Consider the following 23,937-nt stretch of genomic DNA (forward strand, 5'->3'; position numbering starts at 1 on the left):
ACACACACACACACACACACACACACACACACACACACACACACACTGCTCACATGGCCAGGTACAATGATAGGTTCCTCTAATACTAGTTGCTTTGGAAGATGAGAAAGAGAATAGAAGATTGAAGTTAGTTTTAGCAAGCAGAGAATAACTCTTGTTAAATAAGTAAGTAAATAGATAAATAAATAAATAAACAAATAAATAAGTAAATGGAGGGGAAAAGGAAGGAAGGAAGGAAAGAAAGGATGAAAAGAAGGAAGGAAAGAAGGACAGCAAATTGTGAGAGAACTGTTCTGCCCATCATACAAGCAAAACCAAGAACTGAAACTTTAACCCACTTTTTAAATTCAGACAGACAGAAACTAGGAAACCAGAGCAAAATCTGTCTTTCTGATTAGTATTTTTATGGAGAGCCACAATGAAGGAGATTCTTTCAAAGCTCAGTCTTATCTTTCGTGCCAGAGAGTTCGTATCATCAAGATGTGTGTTAGAGGTCAACTCTGGGTGTCACTCCTCAGCCGTCCTGCACTGTGTGTTTCAAGTCTGTCCCTAGAACCTGGAGCTCACAGAGTTGGCTAAGCTGGCCAGCCAGCGAGCTCCAGGTTGCTCCCTGCTGACACTCCCAAGCACGCATCACCATGCCTAGGATAGTTTTTTCATGGGTGTCATGGATCAAATTAAGATCTTCTTGTTTGTGTAGCTAACACTTTACTGAAAGAACTCCCAAGCTGCTATGTGGTTACTCTTGACAACAAAGAACAATGTGTATTTTCCTATGGTTTCAGTGAAGTTGTAGCCAGAATCTTGGACTACAGTGAAGCAGAGCTTGCATTCCCACAGCAGTAGGCAGTAGGCTGTATTCTATCATCTAACGGACTGTTCTGTTAAACAGGAAATTGAAGAACACATAGAATTGTCTAAAATAAACATTTCTGTAGGGATCAGAGATGTAGTTCAGTGGAAGATCGCTTGACTTGTTCAAGGGCCTGGGATCAATTACCAACATCTAGAAAAGATGGATCAATGGAAGGAGGAAAGGAAGGAAAAGTGGGAGGAAGAGGGAAGGCAGGAGGACAAGGGAAAAGGAAGGGAAGATTCTATAAAGCCATAAATTATGTTTAGACAGATGAACATAAAGTAGTTGTCCTCAAAGTAGCTATCAAGAGTGAGGTCTTTAAATTTAAATAATAAAGAGAGGAAAAATCAAGTCAGTTAATTAAAATTCTGAAAGAGCAGTACTATTTATCTAAGTTCTCATTTGAGCTCTCATTTGGCATGAAATAACAGAATAAAAATCACTTAAAATAATTTACTGAAACTAATTATGCACATATTCCTTGACCACAGCTCAGCTTCTGGGTGTCTGCCCAGCTTTGGTTGGTCATCATATCCACCAAAGGCATGCCAAGAGCTTTTTTGGCAGCACCCTCACCTACTTCCACTCTTATGGTGTACATAGTCTACGGAAGTTACCCATAAGCAAGTTTCTCAGAATGTCGAATACTCGCTGTAAGAATCTGTAAATATGCTTAAGGTAACACATTACCTATTCTCTAGAACAAACTAGAGAATGGTGTCAAGATAAATTAGAAAATCTTTTGGATCAAATTAGAAACTAGTGCCATGGTTTAAAAAAACATAGATTGAAGCAACTCACTATCCCACTCAAAGTGTTAGAATAAAATGGAAACAACCTATCAGCATACAGTTCTGTGCATGAGAACTCCGAGGACTAGAAAAAGACCACCTGAGGCACTGAAAATGGATAACGTATAAGCCACTCCAGCAATCCGTGTAGACACGTGGTGTGAATATAACTGTATTGTATGCAGTAAGTATGGTGTCCGGAGAAAGAGAGCAGAGCAGCTGTCTGGCAGAGAGGGCTGTGCATGCATTTGTTAGTACTGAGAGGTAGCTGTTGAACTTGGCATTGAAATTTGACATTTTAGAAGAGTAGTAATTACTTAAGAAGACCAGTAGTCTAATTGTGCAAGTTCTAGGCCATTGACACACAGTGATGTTTCTGTAAGATACGAAGAAATATGTGAGTAATGGCAGAAAAAGAAAGTCTCTTTTACTGAAGCAGACTTACGGGTGCTTTGGGGTGATAATATGAAATATTTAAGGAGCGCTTAGAAAACTCTGTGATCACACATTCTGCTTTTAAACTGGGATTTTTAAAATCACTTTTTAAAGTATAACAAGTCTGGAATGGGTATGGAAATTCATTCGGTGGTACACATTCAAGCCAACTTTCGAAGGCATCAAGTCAGTTTTGCAGGAAAAATTGAAGTGTGTGAATTTGGCTGTCTGCAGGCCAGCCATGGAAACAGCATTCAGTGTCGGCTTTGTTTACACTTGTGTTAAGGGACAGGCTCTCTTGGGTCTTGTGCTGAGTGAGACTCCTCTGAAAACCCCACAGAGATGTAGATTTCCACCCAGCAAGTGGGGACAGTTGAGATTCTACACTTCTAGCAAGCACCCAGGTGGGCTTGTTCGCTGTCTAGTATCCTGTGATGAACAGAAGGTCCTTGGCAATCTCAGCAACCAGCAGAGTCCCAATGCAAGAAGAACCCAGGCGAGCTGCCTCCAAGCCAGAGTGGCCTTGTCCACTTAGCCTACATATACACCATGTTTTCCTGTTCTCGGGATAACTGGTCAGGGAGTTGTAGAACACAATATATCATTACATGTCTCCTTTCAGATCCTTTCAGGGGCAGTAGTGTGGGTTGGACTGGCAGGGTTGTAGCACCGTGTCCTAGCTTTTAGTATCTTTAAGTAGCGTGCCTTCCTTATTTATTCATGTTTGATAAGAAACAAATACAATAGCCCCAAATGACTGTCTGGTGCCCACAAGGACATCAAAAAAGCCAAGTTCTCCAGCTCCCTGCCTACCCTCAGCCCATATGAAGGGATCGAATGTGTGACTGTTCCACACTAGAGTGTTTGAACACACAGTGGAGCCTTGCTGTGTGAACTGAGCTTTTCGCTCAGAAGATTTTTCACTCTCCGGGCTTCTCTGTTTCCTTTGAAGTTTGTTTCTCATGCTCAGCATAGTTGGGGGTGGGGAACTTATAAAGACGCAGGTCTATCTCTCATGACACTGAAATTCATGTGGGTTACTGAGAACCTTCATGCATTTTTTTTTTAAACAAGCTCCTGTAGTTTCCAGGTGAGTAAGGCTGTTGTTCACTGTGTGGGAAACACTGACACATGAAGCCGCAGAATACAACCTACACATAATTCTGGAGGCTTGCATTATATAATAAATGCTACGTGTGTTCTCAAGCCTGACAAGCTCCACTGGTTTAGAAATGAACAATGTAGTCTGTGGTTTGTGATGAGACACTTGGGTGCTTTTCATACCGGGTTTCCCAGTTTGAACCGAGACTTTCAATTTCATTTCTTTGATTTGATTAAGAATGTTTTCTGCACCCACCAGAATGGCTAAGATCAAAAACGCAAGTGACAACACATGCTGGAGAGGATGTGGAGAAAGGGGAACCCTCCTCCGTTGCTGGTGGGAATGTAAACTTGTACAACCACTTTGGAATCAATCTGGCCCTTTCTAAGAAAAGTAGGAATAGCATTACTTCAAGATCCAGCTATACCACTCCTAGGCATATATCCAAAAGATGCTAAAGGATACAACAAGGACATTTGCTCAACCATGTTCATAGCAGCTTTATTCGTAATAGCCAGAATCTGGAAACAACCCAGATGCCCCTCAGCTGAGGAATGGATATAGAAACTGTGTTACATTTACACAATGGAATACTACCCAGCAATTAAAAACAAGGAAATCATGAAATTTGCATGCAAGGTGGGAACTAGAAAAGAGCATCCTGAGTGAGGTAACCCAGAACCAGAAAGACACACATAGTATATACTCACTTATAAGTGGATATTAGACATACAATATAGGATAATCATACTAAAATCTATACTCCTAAAAAAGCTAAACAACAAGGAGAATCCTAGGGTGAATGCTTAATCTTCTTTCAGAAAGGCAAAACAGGATAGACATCAGAAGCAGAAGACATGGAACAGGACAGGAACCTACCACAGAGGGTCTCTGAAAGACTCTACCCAGCAGGGTATGGAAGCTGATGCTATGTCTCATAGCCAGATTTTGGGCAGAGTGCAGGGAATCTTATGAAAGAAGGGAAAGATAGAAAGACCTGGAGGGGACAGGAACTCCACAAGGAGAACAACAGAGATAAAAAATCTTGGCTCAGGGGGCCTGCAGGGACCAATACTCCAACCAAGGACCATGCATGGAGAGGACCTAGACCCCCTGCTCAGGTGTAGTCCATGGGCAGCTCAGTCTCCATGGGAGTTTCTTAGTAAGGGGAGCAGGGACTGTCTCTGACATGGACTCAGTGGCTGGTTCTTTGATCACTTCCTCCTGGTAAGGTGGCCTAACTAGACCACAGAGAAAGAGGATCCAAACCAGTCCTAATGAGACCTGATAGGCTAGGTTCAGATAGCAGGGGAGGAGGCCCTACCTATCAGTGGACTAGGGGAGGAGTTTGGGGGACAGATGGTGGGTGGCATTGGGAGGAGATGAGGGTGGGGGCTACACCTGGGATACAAATTGAATAAATTGTAATAAATAATAATAATAAAGAAAAAAGTTTTTAAAAGAATTTTTCTTTTTCCTACTACAGCAGGGGCTGTGCTGTCTGTGGCCCATGTCACCACTGAAGGCCACGTGGATGTCCTTGGCCCATGTTGACACTGAGGGCTGTGACGGTGTGTGAGGCTCACACTGTGGCAGAGGGCCATGTTGGTGTCTGTGGTCTGTACGGACACCAGGCTGCAGTCCATGGGACTTGCTGATGCTGCAGACCCTGAGGAAGTCCAGGAACTCCCGCTCATGGCAAAGGGCAAGGAAGCTGCTTTTGCCATAGTGCTGATGACTGCTGACTCCAAGGTGAGGAAGAGGGGCATAGAAGGCCTATGTGACAACCCCTATCTCCACCCTTCCCCATCTCCCCAAAAGTAACAGCCTGGATGAAAGCCACTGAAGAGAACTCTTAAGAGTGTGACGGGATGCTGACGTTAGCTCCCACGGTTGATGTCTTCTGGTGGGGTGAGGTAGGACTCGTTTTTGTTTAAGGAGCTGGCCACCAGAGTTCAACCATGCTCCAGTGACCATATGGGCAACTGAAATTGGATCCTTTTTTTCTTACTCTTATTTTGGGGGTGTTATTAAATATGGAGAGTGTGCTTGGGAGAACTGGGAAGTGAATATAATTGGGGCTCATGATGTGAAAATCCCAAATGATAAAAATATTGTGAAAAGAAAAAAGTCCTTTTGTCATATGTAATTCATGCATTTATGAAAGCTCAAAGTGTGGGCCCCTGGTAAGAGCTGTTTGTAAAAGTTAGAAACAACTACAGGACGTCTCTGTACCACATGGAACATTCTCCAAAGCTGACCACATGCTCAGGCCCAAAGCAAATCGCAACAGATACAAGAAAATTAAAACGACACCCCCCCTCCTAGCCTACCGCCGCCAACTATAGCCAAGGCAGAAACAGACTGGGGTCAGCCCGGTCTAGAGAAATTTCCAAGGCAGAGCTCTGTCGAGACTTCACCTATAAGTAAATAACAAAACAAATAAACAAGAAATGCATAGGGGGTGGAAAGTGACAGTTCATGTCAACTTCTGGCCTCCACATTCCTGGGCATGGACTAGTACATACATGTACACACACACACGCACACAGAGAGAGAGAGACAGAACCCTTCATACTTGTCAGCATATGGATGACTGTGAAAATGATTAAGTTGAGTAGAAGTCAAACAAACAAGGCAAGTACAAGCTTTCTGGACCCAAGGGGAAGGAGAGTCTGGTCACCAAGGTGTGCCAGGAAACACTGGGCTCATATTCTTGGATTGGTAACAATGGTGTACACACGTGCCTGTGAATGTGTGTGTGTGTGCGTGGGTGACTGTGTGTATGACCGTGTGTGTCAACTTAGAAGGGTGCACACTTTAAACTCAGAAATGTGTCTGGCAACACTCCTTCAACTATGCTATAACGATCTCTTAAGGTTAAAAAGCGAAGTGAGTGCAAGCGCAGGATTAAATGTGAACATTATCTTAAGTGACTGAAGAGAAAGTGTAAATGTCAAGAAAACGCGCTAATCAGAGAGAAGTCTCTGTGCGACCTGTGCTCCACGGACCTGTCATTTCCACACTACGGGACAACCTAACATTCTGGAATATCTGAAACAGGGGGAACTGTTGGAAATGAAAATGCTTAATCAGGGGTTTTGACGGATAGAACACACACATCAAGGAGGCAGAAACCAAGAGGGCTGTCCCTAAAGCCCCTTCGCTTGACTCACAAACACGCGGGTCACTTTTCTTCCTCATGCTAGGCTTCAAAACTACGGGGTGGATGCTGGATTCTTTCTGCTGGCCATCTGGCTGCTACATGAATGGAGTCTATGAGGTGGCCAAGGCCACCCTTTTTGCTCCACCCAAGTTGAATTGCTCCTGACTTCTGCCAACATGTGGCAAATTTATGATCGAAGTTTTTTGCAGTTTTTTTAAGTTTCCTGCCTTTTCCAGAATTACACGGCGGCTTTTGCTTGCCTGGTACAGACATTTGTGAAAACAAATGCCATGTCACCATGGGGAAAGCTCAGTGCCTTGCATAGCTGCTCTTCGCCTTCCCCTTGATCCTTTTCTGCCTTAGCGAGGGACTAGTACTGTTCATTTTCCCTGCCAGTTTGTCCCTTCAGGATGACGCTGTACCAATTAGCAAGTAACACAAACGTACCTGACTTCTTGTACTTTCAATCCAGGGTTCCACAGACAAGGTTCACAGCCACAAGGTTCTGGAGTGATACAGCCCCCAAATCATAGAGATCAGACTGAATCATGCTTGTCCCACTATGTGTGGAGCAGGGCAGGAATTTGTAGATTTAAAAGAGGTTCTGTTTGGCGACCCCTCAGACACGGGATTATGTTTCAGCATAACTGACATAGGAAATGCTTTTTGACCTCTTAGCTGGTTTTAAACAGAAAACTATCTGAAACCTGCTTTCGAGAACCCGTTAATGTTTCAAGTTTTCTTGGACAGGTTTCTCTTTAGTCTACAGATCCCCAGGGCCAAAGCAAAACATTCCCCGTGCTTCTCTAAACTTGGTGGTGAAAATGTTGGGTCCAGCTGAATTCACGACTCCGTGTCTCCCTGAAGCAACGCCCCCCCCCCTTGTCTCTGGACTTTCGGCGGCCAGTAAGGACGCTGCCCCGTGCTCACTGTGTACATCAGCTGTGCATGGCCTGCCCATAGCTCGCCGTGTACTGTGCCTGGTCTGCACTGAGAGGCACTGTAAGGCACACGCCCAACTCCAAAGACTTGGTTCCAAGAGAAATAATATAATATTTTACCATTTTATATTGATCAGACACTTAAAACTATTTTGGATAAGCTGGACTAAAGTCCATTACTAAAACCAACTTTACTTACTTGACTCTTTCCTTAAACTGTGACTTGTAGAAAAAGTACTACTGTATAAACAGCCACGTGACATTTGTGGGTTTTTTTTGTTTTGAGATTGAGGGGGTGTTTCTCATTTTTGTAGCCCAGGCTGGCCTCAAATCATTCTTTTGCCTCAGCTTCCCTAGTCTTGGCACCAAGGGCATAGGTCACTATGCTTGGCTTGGCATGCCATGTCTACCAGACAGTCCTGCTTTTCAAATGGTATTCACCCTGAACACACGAAGGAGCAGGCTCTCAGCCCTGTCCCTGGGGCTGTGCCTCACAAAGCTGCTGGAGAATACCAGCCAGTGTGGGGCAGATACACTGCATGACGCCAGGCAAAGCCACTGAGGAAACTGAGGACGCGGGAAGCAAGCCTACCACAAATCCCTACTTGTGACCGGGATGACAGGGTAACTCTGGTGGCTGTGACAGACCTTGCTGATGTTTGCTCCTTGCAGCTACAGCAGGGGTGTTTGCCAGGCTGAAGCATGATGCCATCAGGCTTTTAGTGGAGCAGAGCAGCAGCAATCACAACAGAAACAGCCAAGGGGGGCACAGTGCTTGCCTAGCGTATGTCAGGCCCTGCTTGGCTCGCCAGCCCCGCCAAAACAAAATAGGATATGGAAATAGCCAGGAATCCATCACAAGAGTTAAATGAAGCTCACGAGAATCTAAAGCTGGCTTTTCAACCTGTGGCTGGTGAACCTCTATCTCCAAAAATATCCACTTTCCCGTTTATAACAGCAGCAAAATTACAGTTATGAAGTAACAATGGAAACGATTTTATGGTTGGGGAGTTGCCACAACATGAGGAACTGTGTTAAAGGGTTGCAGCATTAGGAAGGGTGAGAACCACTGAGCTTAAGATGAGAAGGAAAGAAAGAAAAGGAAGAAAGAAAGAAAGAAAGAAAGAAAGAAAGAAAGAAAGAAAGGAAGGAAGGAAGGAAGGAAGGAAGGAAGGAAGGAAAGAAGGAAGGAAAGAAGGAGGAGACAGCTGCCATAGTTACTGTAGGCACAGAAACTCTTGACCACATCAACAGATGGCCTTATTCATCCAGTGGAATTTTCTTTATTGACATGAGGTCTGAATTAATTCAAGAGCCTTTCCCATGTCAACGGAACTACTAAACTCTTTATTCTACCAGCTCGCATGGATCTGCAACACAGGCTTTGAAGGCAAGCAGAGAAGTGGACCACATCCCGGGAGGCCTGCTGCTCTTGGCAGGGCGGGAGAGAAGGAAGGCCCGCTGAGCTGCCGGACTTGCCTCTGCTACCTCTCACGGGAAGGCCAGCCTTCTATCGGTTTACGTGTTTGGTTGTGTGACGTATGTATACGGTCTTATGGGTGATTATATATGTACATTTGGGTTTGTGCCTGTGTGTGTGTGTGTGTGTGTGTGTGTGTGTGTGTGCGCGCGCACATGGGAGCCAGGGGCCACTGTCGGGTGTCTTTCTTGTGGACTCTCCACCTTAGTATTTAGGCCGGGTCTCTCCCTGAACATAGAGCTCACTGATTTTACTAGGATGGCTGACCAGCTAGTCCAGGGATCACCTCATTTCTGCCTGTGGACAGCTTATAGACTCTTGCTTATAGACTTCTGCCTATAGGCTGCTTATAGACTCGTGCCTATAGACTCGTGCCTATAGGCTGCTTATAGGCTTGTGTCTATAGACTTGTGCCTATAGGCTGTCTATAGATTTGTACAACCACACCCAGCTTTTACAGAGCACTGTGGATTGTATTCAGGTCCTAACGCTTGTACAGCGGGTCCTTAGCCAACTGAGCCACCTCCCCAAACCCTTTGCTACTATTTAAGATGAGTTTATTGTTCTGCCCCTAATCCTGTTCTCTTTGGTTATCCTTCGGTGAAAAATGACAGATAGTTAGGAACCAAATTCGAGACTTCTAGAAAGGTCTTCTATGGATTCTAAAAGTCACCCAGGAAAGGCTCCAAACCCAGCATGCTCTGCACGGCTTCGCTTTCCCTCTCTGTCTGTCTCTGTTGTCTTCTGGCTTCCGCTCTAACACAGCTGCAGATGAAGGGTGATGAGCCCAGGGGCAGGGCTCTGATCTATCGTCCTGCCTCAGAAGAAACCGTTGAGAGCTGTGTGTGTTCGTGCCATTATGTCAACGGGCCATAACACATAAACTTTACAAAACTCAAAAGCGTTTTGAGCTATACTGCAGACACCTTATGAGGCTGCTTACTTTTATAGCGTCAGTTTTCAAACCCTGCATACTGAAAACATTATAGTCAGTGCAAGCTTTGCTCGGTTGCAGAAGACATAATTTAGAATCAGGCTTTTCTTCTTTTTAAAGTGTGAATGCAGTCACATAAAAGCCTTTATGTCACCCTGCAGCAACTCGAAGTCAACATGCTGATTTTTTAAATATAATTTACTTCTTAGGAATGTTAGTTAAAAGTTACTTTTTATGCCAGATTTTTTAAAAAAGAATTTTTGCTTGAAGAAGCACATACGTCTAACTTATGTGCCATAAAACATTTATAATGAAAAGATTGGCACATTTAAATGTAAATTGGGTTTAACATCAAAAACGCTAACATCCCTTTTTTTAAAAACCATAGTAAGTTTGAAGGATAAATTAAAATAATCAACTGTAAATTACCAGTTGGCATTTTAAAAGCATTATTCCTAAGATGTTTCATGCCGACATATCTAAACCTGACGAGATGACTAGCTGGAGGTCTCTCAGTCTTGTCTAAAATGTCAGTTTTTGGTTCACATTTTCAGTGTAAATACATCTGTCTGACAAAGGCTCAGAATTAATGTAGCAAACAATAAAATTATGTTATGCAAGGGAACAAGTTATCAGAAGAATAGTTTTATTTTTTTTTCCTGATGTAGGTAAATGTACTCCAAGAGTTTTTTTTTTTTTTTTTTTTGAGGTGCCAGTTCTGTGATCTGAGTCAGGGTCTCACCACTTTGCCCAGGTTGGCCCCCAAATTTTGATCCTCCTGCCTCAGCCTCTCAGGTACTGGGTTTAGACATGTGCTGCAGACCCAGTGTCCTGAGTGCTTTTGTATGGGTCACCATCAAAGCATTGTATGTGGTTTAAACACATAGGTACATCTCAAACCTGTGTGAGAACTGGCCCAGAAAGCACATGTATATAAAATCATGAAATCAGATGCAGATTCAAAACAAAACGATCCGTCTTTGGATCACGCCTTCATTAGGATGCCACAGCCAACGAGCTTTGGAACAGAGTTGTTCCTCTCTTGCTGTTCACAAAGATGTGATAGATGTATCTGTCCTTTGCCATTTATGTGCGAGTTGAACCCTGCCACACGAGTGTTTGTCAGTGCTCGTGGGCTGGGCATTGTTTGGTGTAATTCAAGTTTGGGGATGATCGTTTCACTAAGAACCCATGCAAGTGCAGCCGTGACCTGAGCAACAGAGAGTTTCGTGTACCCAGACATCCCTCAGGGAAAAGCTGGCACATACCCGAGCTTGCTCTCCTCTTTGGAGGCGCGAGCATGTGTGTGTGGCATCACTGGCAGGTCGCTGAGCCCCCAGGATGCTCCTGTCTCTACATCTCAGCCCCGCCCCCTCTCCACCTGGCTTTCACCAGGGCTCCCAGGCTCCCGGGCTCCAGACTCAAGTCTCCAAGCTTGAGCAGCTCACAGCATGCCCCCCTGCAGTAGAACCGGGTCCCTCACACTCTCCCCAGCCCCCATCCGCGCCCTTGCACTCCCTCTCACCTTCACAGCGCCGTTCTCGTGCATCGTGATGCAGTTGTCGGCGTCCTCGGAGAGCTGGTACAGGGCCTGAGCTGTAGCCCGGTGCACGTTGGTGTCTGTTGACTTGAGGTAGCGCACCAGGGGAGCCACGGCCTTGTGCTCACCGAAGGCCACTCGGTTCCTTCCCCACATACAGCAGCGGGAGATGGCTTCGGCCAGGTGCCGCCTTAGCTTGTCGTTATTCTGCGCCAGGGGGAGAAGCGAGGGGGTACTGCCGTGACTCTGTGAGGGCGTTGTGCGTGTGCTTCACACCTGCTGTCCACCGAGATGCCCTCTGCAGCAGCACGCCCAGGCACGCTGGAAGTTCCCCAGAGGAGCTAGAATTTTTGGCTTCTTTCTTTTAAAAAGTGCGTTCATCTCTTTGAGGCAGGGTATCTTGAACCCACTGTGTGGACCAGGCCGCTCTCTGACTCAGAGATGCACACGCCTCTGCCCCTTGAGTGGCGGCAAGGTTAAGGGTCTGGCCTTACTGCTGGCCTTACAGACGTCCAACCCTGGTCGTTTGTGTCAAGAGGCTTGAGTGCGTACTCAGCTCGAGTCTACTGAGAACAAAGCCTTACACACCAGGACCAGCGAGATGACCATTGGTAAACGGGCTTGTCCCTGAGACTGATGACCTGATTTTCATCCTAGACCCTCATGGTGAAAGTTGTCCTACACCCTTCCTGTGCACATTATGGCACTCACATGCGTGCATGCACGTACATACACACACATATAAAATGTTGAAAAAAAAAAAACGTACAAATGATCAAGTTGCTGAGTAGTGAAATATTTCTCGAACTGGATGTTCTTCAAGGGCTTTTTCATTTTATTGGAATGAGTGGACCAACTCCACTCCTTCGACCTATTAACTCCCATGGCAGTTTCTGCATTTGCACGTGTGTGGCACACGCGTGTGTCTGCTATAGGGAGGCGCGCATGTGTGTACGAGCATACAGGTGTACCCGGGGCCCAGAGGTTGATGTTGGGTGCTGCCTTTGGCCACCTTCAATGCTATAGACTGAACCCGGTCTTGCTCATCCAGCTGTTCCTGCGAGCCAGCTAGCCCTGGGGACCCCTCACGGTTCCTTCCCATGATCTGAGATTGCAGATAGACCCCCGCTCCAGCCCTCAATCCTGAGTGGCAGGTGCTTTTATCTGTAGAGGCCCCAAACCCCACCTTAATTTCTGAGGACAGGACAGAGTACCACGCACTGCGACAGCCACTGGGCCGTCTATGGTCCTTGCTGTATTTTCTCTATGCAGACAAGACTTTTTGTTTAGGATTACCTCATATAGTATAGAATAACTCGGTATGACACGGTTTTCCACTGTCCCATTCTCTTGACCCAGAGAATGTGTTGCCCTCTGAGTCTGACAGGTTCTCTTGGAAACGCTGGGTGTCCTGCACCGAATATTATTCTAGTGGTTTGCGTTTCTGTGTTGTCACCCTGCTGCTAAGTGGCAGTCCAAGCTCTGCTCTGACAGGAGCATGATGAGGACATTGTCGCCAGGCCCTGCTCTAGCTGGCACAACTTTAGATAAATCGCATAGTTCTGCCAAAGCCTTCGGACTTGATTCTGTCACAACCCCGGGTCTCTAAGCCAGGAGAGGAGCCGTTCAGCCTCTGATGCTGGAATGAAGTGCTACCTCAAGAATAATGGCAGTGGCAGGGAAGCTGACAGCTAACGCTTACATAACAGCACTTATATTTGCCACAGCTTTGCTTGCCAACAACAAATAATAAAAAACACCCTTTTATTTAACAAAGATCTTGCATACTAATACTCCCCGCGAGAGTGTGTCTCTGCGTCTGTTAGTCTTGAGGAAGCTCAATGAGCTGGAGAAAATCTTATACTTTATAAGCAAGGCTCACTAAACCCAAATTCAGATCTCTTTTCTGCTCTACCGTGCTCTGAGAGTACCCCATAAAAACAAGGGGTTACTTACTGTATTGGCAAGTTTGGACAGCAGAGGGACCACCCCATGGTCTGTGATAACGGCTAAGTTTTCCTGGTCTTTTGCTATGTTGGTGATAGCAGCACAGACACTCGCCAGGACCTCTTTATTGTCTGACTTCAATAAGTTGACGACAAGTTCCAAGCCACCAACGAAGGAGCGAACCATTTCTCCAGCGTCCTAGGGGAGAGAGAAACACCTTCCTTCAGATTAGTTTTCAAAAGGTAGAAAATTAGTAAAAAGGCTCTTAGGTCTATTTTAAGACAAAAAAAATTAGTATTTCTGTATTTTCGAATTCTATGTATACAAGTGTGTGTTTATGTATGTAATAATGAATACGCACACAACAGGTATATACACTTTGGTTTGAATGTTTACCATAGGAGCTACTGAGCAGTTAACAAAATACAGCCTGTTTTTAGCACCTGCAGGCTGCTATCCAAAGTCACTGCAAACACTGAACTAGCCAACAGTGAGTCAGTCCTTGAGGAAACACAGGGTTAGGTCCTCACAGGCCCCTGGGGACAATATTTTTGCCGGTATTTTGATCAACAGATGATGTGGTTATGCTTCTGTTTGAGCGCACCTTATTTCGTATATTAAACAATCACGCTTATTTATTTCTTGGTGTGCGCTTCTGACGGTGCACTGCTAGAGGTCAGAGGACAGCTTGTGGGCGTTGGTTCTCCCCTTCCACCACGTGACTCCAGGGGATCTGACTTAGGAGTCAGACTTAGCAGCCAGCGCCTTTACCAGCCGAATTGCCATTCTGGCCTGTTCATATGTATTTTATAACTCATTAACATCAACATCATAGCCAACAGCACTGTAAGTCATGTACGGAAGCTTGTCTAACACGTATTTCCCCCTCAAAGCACGTCAAATCCTTATTGCGCTTAGGAACCGTAGGTAGTGCTTCAGCACTCTGCCTGGGGACAGCTGAGCAGTGAAATAATGAACACAAAGCACAAAAAGGTGGGAAATGCGTCTTTGTGTGGACTCACAGTGGACCCTGCTTCCAGGATGATCTGAAACAAAAGTGTCGAGTGACCCGTGTGGCCGCCTCAGCCTCAGCCAAGAGCACGCCTCCAAAGAGGACCTGCACCTTTCCACGCGCCTCCGAGAATGACCGTGGAAGGCCCTCGGGTGAGTTGGGGGTTACAAAGAGGCTTCTGTGGAGAACCTGTGAATGAGGCATGTTGGTACATGCACCGTGTGCCATTGCGTTGGCAACAACGAGCACTGAGAAATGACATGGCTCCAGCGGGCACAGTGGTGCAAGCCTGTAACGCCAGCATGGGGCTGAGGCAGGCGGATCATGAGACTGACGAAAGCCTGAACTTCCAGACCCTGCCTTCACAGGGAGGTTGGGGGGGCAATGAGAAATGGGCGTGAAATAGCACACCAAGGAGCAGGCGGGTAGGGCAGAAACACGCTAGAGGGCTGGCTGAAATGCTGGGGTTATTCCAGTTCAGATTTTAAAATGTCTTTAACATTTTAAAAGCTATTTGCAGATGCCGAAAGCTATGGGCTAGAGTATGCTCTGAGTGAAGACAAGATACCACGAGAGCTTTATCGATCATCAACTGATTTTCATATCCCCACACCCTGTAAATTCTTCCATGGTGTACCTGCTGCTGCAGGAGAAAAATCCAAGCTCAAAGCACAGTTACCAAGGCACACTCTGCAGGCCTGACCTTCACCTGCAGCCTCAAGCTGACCACTTCTAATATCTCCGGAAGCCCTGGTCCACTGGCCTCTGCCGGGAACTGGGCTAAGCAGCTCCTGAAATGTGGCACTCGAAGCACAGACCACTGTAGATAGTGAACGGCTTTGTTCACCTTTTACCTAGAACTTGAAACTAACCATGCCAGCGTTTACCAGTTAGCATTTGCTGGGATCATGGGCTTTCCCCCACCACAGGTCTCTAGGGGACACAGAGGTCTTTGTGCTCACAGACATGCACTAGTGAGCCTGGAATGTTACGCTGCCAGGGTTGTCCTTTACGGGAAGGGATAGATAAACTCTTCCTTACCCACATGGCTGGAGCAGACCTGCTTTTGAGCCTGGTGCCCGTTGCACTATCTGGGTGACTGGAGATTTTCCAGCCCCAGATTCTCTTTCAGACCATCATCACATTTTTTTTTCTCTCAGTCAATTTGTAGGACCCATTTTTACAGACTTGACAAAGAGTTTCACTGTAGAAACGGCCCGTCTGTGTTTAGCTTACTTTGCTCCTTGGATTGATTCATGTGTGCTGTGTTGCACACGCGAGATTGAATTAGTCATCACCAGAATGATTTTCACCGAATTGTATTGTGCTTAAATATGCCTAAGCTAAACTGCTCAGGGCCAGACTCCCAAAGTCTGAGCCAATATCGGCTACTAAGTTGCTCTGAGACAGATTGCCTCCACGACTCCCAGGGCTGTCACGCTGTGGAGAAGGTCTCAGAGAACCACCCCTCTCCGACACAAGCCCGTATGCACAGTAAACCAGCATACTCTCCCAGTGGAAGGTAAATCCAGAACAACAAGCCAGATCCGTGCAAGCACAAGGACCAAGGGGGCATCCCCAAGCTCACAGCCCTCTCTCATTGCTATGGGAACACAAAGGATCAATACTGGAGGCCTATTCCTCAATGCCAAATGTGAGCATCATTTCTGGTAGGTGACATGTGCTTCTAACGTGCCCATAAAATTAGTTCGAATTGTTCCATTTTCTACAAGTAAAGATTTTATTATAATACAAAATAAACTATATTTACAACTTTGGTCTACACTGTACTTTATTAAAATTTTGAGCACTCAGGTGCTATCAGACTTGAATATTATATATTTAAAAATTCAATAGTTTCCAAATATATGCAGTACCATCTTGCCCATTGTTGTCTCCTAAAAAACTAGCAAATCTTACTTGTCTTAAAGTGACTCTGTCAAAAAGACAATACGGCGGGCACCTTACAGACCGGGAAAAGATCTTCACCAATCCTACATTCAACAGAGGACTGATATCCAAAATATATAAAGAACTCAAGAAGTTAGGACAGCAACTAAACAAACAACCCAATTAAAAAAATAGTGCACAGAGCTAAACAGAGAAATCTCGACAGACAAATCTTTAGTGGCTGAGAAGCACTTAAAGAAATGTTCAGCATACTTAGTCATCACAGAAATGCAAATCAAAATGACTCTGAGATTCCATCTTACATAAGAGCAGGAGAGTTGAGCCTGCCTCCTGCTGATGGCTGCCTTGGGTGGCTGGCCAGAGCAGTGTTCGCCCTGGCAGTGTGGATAAGGGAAAGCCAGTGGGCTGACTGGCTCAGCTCCCACCCAGGCCCAGGCCTAGGGTTTGAGTTAACCTACCCAACCCGTTTTCTTTACCCATTCATCTGTTGATCGTGACCCTAGACTGTCCTAACTCTGTCATCTGTGAACTGCTGGGTGCACAAAAGGGCCAGTCCTGCTGGTGCACAGCTGCAGGATCTCCATAACACAGGGCAACAACAGGATAACTGGGAGGAGTCCTGGTGAGGAGTCAACATTGATGGTGTCACAGAAGCGAGAGATCTCAAACCAGACCGATAACCCATTGCAAGGAACATTCACTAGTGAAGACGTATATTTTAGGACACACTGTGACACACTACAGCTTCCACGATGAAATGTTTTCTGTGCTTTACTTCATTGTGTGTGTGCATGTTTCTTTAGAAAGGAGAGGTTTCAAGGGCAGAGGGTGGATACAAGGGTGGTACTGGGGTGCATGATGTGAAACTCACAGAGAATCAATAAATCATTCATGTTTTTATGACACTGGGATAGACCTGGATCTTACGCACACTGGATGTGCACATCAGCCCTGAGCTATGCCCCCAGACCATAGTCATCTTATTGAAAGAACTGAATGAAAACCATAAAAGCCACAAAAACAAGAAGAAATAGACTTGCAACATTTCTTATATTCCGTGGTTATAAAAAGTAAAAGTTTTAAAAAGAAAGGAAAGATCTAAAATCAAGAAGGAAAGATTCATTTTGGAAATCAGACTGACACAGAAGGAAAACAAAAAAGAACAAAGACTTTACTTTTTAAACAAATAGAGGATGGACAAAATAATGCAAAAACCGCAGAGGAATGAGCAGAGGAGCAGCATACATGCCAGAGTCCCAAAGAAGAAAAGCAGAGTGCTAGAAAAGGAATTTAAAACATAGATTGAGAGATTTCTCTCCAGAAGTAAGTAAAACCCAAGGGTTTTGAAGTAACATGCTTGGGAAAACTTACCCAACATGAGCTACACACAAAGACATATCTTCACCTAACTATTGGACATTTAAAAAGCCAACCAAACAGGCAGGATCAATGGCTCAGCTGTGAAAGGCTAGGCTCACAACCAAAAATATAAAAAGCCAACCGACCAACCGACCAAACAAACAAACATAGACTAAAAGGCAGAAGGACACTATCCAAATCAACCAAACCAGAAATGAAAATAGAACGAATGACACTGAGGAAATCCAAAGACTCAGTAGGTCCTACTTCAAAAGCCTATATACAACAGAATTTGAAAATATAAATGAAATACACAACTTTCTTGATATATTCCATTTACTAAAGCTGAATCAAGATCAGGTAAAAAAATAAATAGTCCTATATCCCTTAAGGAAATAGAAGCTGTCATCAAAATCTCCCATTCAAAAAAAGCCCAGGGCCAGATTGTTTCAGTGCAAAATTCTACCAGACCTTCAAAGAAGAGCTAACACCAATACTCTTCAAACTATTCCACAAAATAGAAAAAGAAACATTACCAGCCTCATTCTATGAAGCCACAGTCACCTTGATACCTAAACCACACAAAGACCCAACCAAAAAGAAAAAAAAAAAAGAGAACTTCAGACTAATCTCGCTTATGAACATTGATGCAAAAATACTCAATAAGTACTTACAAACCAAATCTAAGAACACATCAAAGATATCATCCACCATGACCACATAGGCTTCATCCCAGGCAAAAAGGGATTGTTCAACAGATGAAAATCCATCAATGTAATCTACCATATAAACAAATTGAAAGGAAAAAAAACACACACACACGATCATATCCTTGGACGCCCAAAAAGTATTTGACAAAATCCAACACACATTCATGTTTAAAGCCCTGGATAGATCAAGGGATACAAAGCACATATCAAAACAAAGAACACAAACGGGTCAGCAGGTTTACACAGCACAGACCCAGCAGCCCACCTCTCTGTATTCACAGAGCCACAACTTTTCAAAACCAACCTTACCTGATCTTTCTATGTTCAGGTTGACATTATTAGCGTCTGTAAATAAGAGAATAGTGAGTTTTTCTGTTTCTGCCTTTTTTCCGCTTGATAAGATGTCCCCCGGCTCCATGTATTTGGTACAAATTACAAGGCTTCATTCCTTGTTATGACTAAATACTATTCCATCATGTGCAGGCAACACGTTTTCTTTACCCATTCATCTGTTGATCATGACCCTAGGCTGTCCTAAGTCTGTCATTTCAAAGACGCTTGCTCTTTGTTTGTTTAAGGGTCTAAGCGCCACCAGTGAGCTGAGAGATGGTGTCAGTTAAGTTTCCTGGAAAGTTTTTCTTTTTCCTTATTTAAGGATATTGTCATAATTGACTGCACCAAGAAAAGCAGGACAGAAGGAGAAAAGCAGTCTGCTTCTCATGATGCCTGCGGAGCTACTGAGTCACCTGACCCTAACCCTCACACACAAGTTGACATTGACAGCAGAAATGCCCGGAGTCCTGTTTCATTGTGTTGCAGTGGTTTTTCTCAGGGTTCTCTCTTGAAGACCAGAGATACCCAGCCAGGTAGGGCAGCTCCTAGCACTTGGGGGGGGGGGGCAAAGGAGAAGAAGCCTGAATTTGAGGCTACCTGAATTTGACTGGTATAGTGAGACCTTGTCTTGGAAACAATAAAAAATTAATTAATTAATTAATTAATTAAGAAAGAAAGGAAGAAAGGAAGAAAGAAACAAAGACAGAAGGAAGGAAAGGAAAAAAGAACAGATTATTTCAGTCATCTTCTTTGTCTCCCTTAGGAAATAGGTTCTGCCCATCTCTCAGTTGACATTCACTAAGTGTTTGATGGACTCTTTTAAGACCGAGAGAATCATAACTTCTAGACACTTGAGCATAGAACTGGAAATGCGGCTCAGTGGTAGAGCTCTTGTCTAGCATGTGCAAGAGCCAAGGTTTAATCTCAAACTGCCAAAACTAATAATTAAGCAAACAACTAGCTAACTAGATGATTGGTAGACACATAGATTAGTCATAGTCACAAACACAAAAAACTAAGGAACACAATGTCTCTGTGCTGGACTTTAAATCGTCAAGTTCGTGTCAATGAGTCAAATTCAGAATCAGTCTTCATCCTCCAAAGCTTGTCTCATAGACCTACCAGCTCCCGGGGTGCTGGGAGCCGTACTGGGAAAAATGACAAAGGTGACCACATCGGCGTCTGCTCCAAGAACTTCCTCAGGTGGATGGTATGAGAAACAGGGAGCCAAAGTCTCAGCTGAGACGTCTCGGCCACCCAGCTCACGGGCACTTCGCAGTATTTGGAACAGTAAAAAAAAAAAAAAAAAAAAAACGTCAGCCCCAAGCGCCCCTGCCTCCTGAAGAGTTGATTGTTCATTTGGAGGCAAGACCTTTTCTTTTCAGATTTAAAGATTTTAAACATATGACATCTTGCCTCACTCACATAGTTTCTCTGGAAAGGGGTCAGTCTATTTGACGGTGGAAAACGGTGGCTCTGCCAAAGCTGTCCTGCACTAATGCTAACGGGCTGGGCAAAGCCTCTGCATTTTTCACCTTCTCACATGTCCTAGAAGCCGGTCTGCGCCAGTTTCACCATGGTGCGATGCTGTCCTGCACAACTCAGAGGCTGGTCTGTAGTAGGAAAACCCTTAGTAATAAGAATAAAAAATGCCTAATAATTCACAGTTTAGAAATGATTTCCATGATCCCTTTGATTCTGACAAGATAACCTAAAGGAATATGAGGGCCTCGCTGCAGAGACTCAGGGTTCAAAGCTCAGAAATAGATAGTAGCAAATGTATTTAGATAGATGCAAAAATCTAGTGGGTTTTTTTTTTCTTTTCTTTTCATTTTACACGGAGCGCAGAGCCTGAGCCCTCATGCTTGTACTTATTACTCTATCTCTAGGAAAAGACCCAGAAGACCCCTGACGCCAAGGAAGGCCGAGTTCTGTGACCAAGCAAAAGCAACCAATGGAGGACGCTATTAATGTGGAGCTGTTGAAGATGTAAAAAAAAAGTGTCAAATCCAAATTAAACAATGTCAAGCAGGATACAGAAATGGGATGAAAATGTAAAGACGGCAAAATACTAACATTTTGCTAAAATGTAACCAGTAGGAAATAGTAAGTTATTTACTGATGGATGGATAAAACAGAGAGCCAGGCACTTGCACAGAAAGCTTTTAGTGTGAAGGGGTGTGAGTCTGACCCCCAGCTAAAAAAAGAAGCAGGCAGCTTTCTGAATGTGTCACACCTACACAGTATGACTTTAAAGCACGTACAAGGCCAGAAGAATATGACTTACGGCAAAGATTTTTGAATCAGAGAAGCTATAAAAAGTGGCCACATGATGCATGGCATAGTATTTGAAAGCGATTCAAAAACAGCACACGGCATGCAAAATTTCCAACCCCCTTCATTTGCATCCAAATAGCATGTCAGAGAATCCAAAGCTCAGCGGGCACATCCCACCCTGGAAGTGTAGACAGTGACTTAAACCTTTTAAAAGTCTCAGTAGAACCTCTGTGTTCTTGAGAACAGAGCATTGTTTGTGGGGTCTGTCACAGTAAGACCCTTGTTCTGTCCCGGTGGCTAACAAAGCCCCTAGCCTAGCAGAATAACTTTAAATTTTCTTACACTTTCAAATGCAGGTTAAAAAAAAAAAAGAAAAAAAAAAAAAAAAAGGAACCAGAGTATAGGCTCCCATCCTTTTCTGTAGGAGCTGAAGGCAATGTAAATTAGATTCAGAAGAAATAGGGCAAGCCTTATAATCCACATTTACTCTGAAGGGAGTTTTCAACCAATTGATTCTCAAGAATAATAATATAAATTAGTGGTTCTAATTTTTTCCTAATTCCTTAAACTAATTCAGGATAATCTTCTTAAACATTACATAAAATGGTGCTGTTTATTTTTTTCCCCACATGCCAGTGCTCTGTGCTGCCTCTGCTTTGGGTGAATATTGCATTAATGAGCTCTAAACTGTGAGGCACTGTTGTGTACCAGACGCTCAGCATTAATGATGCAACATTCTCCACCAGTGATGTATTTGAAAGGTGCTAAACAAACACATGTCTTAAAATAGATGGGACTCACAAACTCAATGCACATGTATTTGCATATATTTTAGACGTGCATATTTGTGTATGTTTTGATGTTATTGAATATTTAAAACTTAAAAAACAAACACGTTTATGTCGTGGTACAGATTTAGAAAAAGTGAATTCCTGGTTAGGTTCAGATGCTTCTGGACAGGGAATTGCGTGGATCAGGCTAAGGGGACCTAAAATGACAATCACGGCAGAAAAAAAAATGACTCTACGAGATACTGAACCCCAGAAGCACAGAGCCCTCATCGTCCAGAGACTGCTTTCTGAGCTTTTTCTACAAATATGGTCTGCGCACTGACTTGGCACACAAGAGCCTGTTAAACTCAGGACATATGTAACACACACTGATCGTATCAGATCTTCGGTTGTGTGAAGGCTTTCCTGATGTGTGAAGCCAGCTGTGCTGTCTCTCGAGTTCACATACCTTTAACCAATTTCCATATTAAATGCTTTTCATAGGCTTCCTCTCCCAATTATCAAAATTCCTTTTTAAACTCACTGAGAGTTTAACCGAGATTTCCAGATGTGGCCCCGAGCACTCTTCCGCTGGGCTACTTATCTTCCGTGATCTGGACGTGGGGCCCCTGCTATGTACTGGGTGACCGTGAGCTCTTTCAGGTTTGCTGTGTTTACGTTTAATTCTGAAGCCAGCTGAAAGCCCTCCTTGCCTTCCATAAATTACCACATCACCCTTATCATGCACTTAGGGGATTTTAGCCATCCTTTACGGTGATAATTAAGTCGAATAGTTTGCATATAACTGATAGAAGTTTTCAGATGTACATTTCACCTTGTGGAATTTATTTTTGTATGGCTCTTGGAAAAACTAAGGAGGTGTCTGAATCCTTTCATGTGAGCAAGGCATTCAATGATTCTTGTTTTAGCAAATTTTTTGGAGAGGCAAAAACATAGTTGCCATTTCTTTTTAACAAAACCAAACAGTGATTCTCAAGCTTTATTGCATGTTAGCGTCACTCTGGGAATTTTTAAAATTTCCTCAGCGCAATGTTATGGCTTAGGTTCTGAAACTCATAGAGTGAAACTTGACCATCAATGGGACAGTAGTCAGAGGATGATTATGTCATGGGGGCAGAGCTCCAGGGGATGATATCAAGTCCTGCTAGAAAGGCCTTCTTCTTCTCCTCTGCCACATGTACCGTCTAAAAACCAGGAACATCCATCGCCAGACATAGTGCCAAAGTCTTGAACTTGGCTGGTCTGGACCATAAAAAAACCAAACAAACAAAATCCAAATTCCTATTGTTTTAAGTTCTGTGGGGGTAAATTTCAGCATCAGAAATAGATCAACACACCCAAGTTATATCCAAAAACATTTGGGTCATAATATGTGGACATGGGAGCTGGCAGCTTAAGACTTACGGGTCAGTGGGTGGAAGCCTCGGGGTGCATCCTGATCCGTGATCATTAACAGCGTAATGTTGAGGAAACTACTGCTTTCTAAGCTTTCATGTCTTCATCTGAGTAAAAGAAGGTTGTTAAAGTGTGTGTGTGTGTGTGTGTGTGTGTGTAGGAAGAGAAAATAAGGAAGAGACTATAGCCACGTACCTAATATATGGCAATAGCTGTTGAGTTATTTTGGTGCTATTTTGAGAAGGTATTTGCTACCATTAGTTGGCATGATGAAAATGTCAACTTAATAAAAATTAAAACTTATTTGTATTTATTATTATTTGTACTAAAACTTAATCGTATTTGTTTATTCTTATGGGTTCAAAGCAATAACTCAGGTGGCAGCAAGCATTTTATTGCATATTCAGAAGTAGTTCTTACCGTTCTTAGGCAATAACTTTATGTTTACTTACACAATTGAAACTATTTCATTCATACAGTCCTTGGTGAACTAAATCTATCAGGAATATCTGATACTATGCTTTGTGTTCTCAGATTCACAACTAACTGTTCCTCAGCCCTGGTTCCACACAAAATTATCTGGAGTGATTTTAAAACTCAGGTGTTCTGCTCCCAGTCTCAATGATAGAGATTTACTATTTTTAAATCCGAGAAGGCCATTTTATTGTGTAACGAGGACAGGGAATCATCCCGACGGATAATAATCACAGTGTCTGTTACTGCTCCGTTACAGCATTGGTGTTGAAATGAAACGAGTAACTCTAATGCCTTTGATTAGCTGAAGAACAGACTCATGATATGCACGGACGACTGGAAACACCACCATGAGGACATCCAAAGACACTCCCCTCACACACACACACCCCACAGCAAGTTCACCAGCAGAAAGTGAGCAAAAGCTGGGCTGTGAAAATACAGTGATACAGTTGTCTCAATGCCAATTTCAAAAACTACCAG

The 23,937-nt window shown here is 43.9% G+C and overlaps 1 protein-coding gene across 1 annotated transcript in view; it reads right to left on the bottom strand.

Annotated features, from left to right (window-relative positions):
• Window positions 1-23,937, bottom strand: part of Odad2 (outer dynein arm docking complex subunit 2) — a 146,391-nt gene that overhangs the window by 22,982 nt on the left and 99,472 nt on the right. Inside the window, exons 17-18 of the mRNA XM_055629327.1 lie at window positions 13,202-13,390; window positions 11,231-11,452 (exon numbers count right to left, since the gene is read on the bottom strand). Of these exons, the coding sequence (XP_055485302.1) occupies window positions 11,231-11,452; window positions 13,202-13,390 (411 nt within the window). The remainder of the gene's footprint in view (window positions 1-11,230; window positions 11,453-13,201; window positions 13,391-23,937) is intronic.

This window comes from Psammomys obesus, unplaced genomic scaffold (genome assembly GCF_907164565.1).
Source record: "Psammomys obesus unplaced genomic scaffold, mPsaObe1.curated_primary_1811, whole genome shotgun sequence".
NCBI classification, from domain to species: Eukaryota; Metazoa; Chordata; class Mammalia; order Rodentia; family Muridae; genus Psammomys; species Psammomys obesus.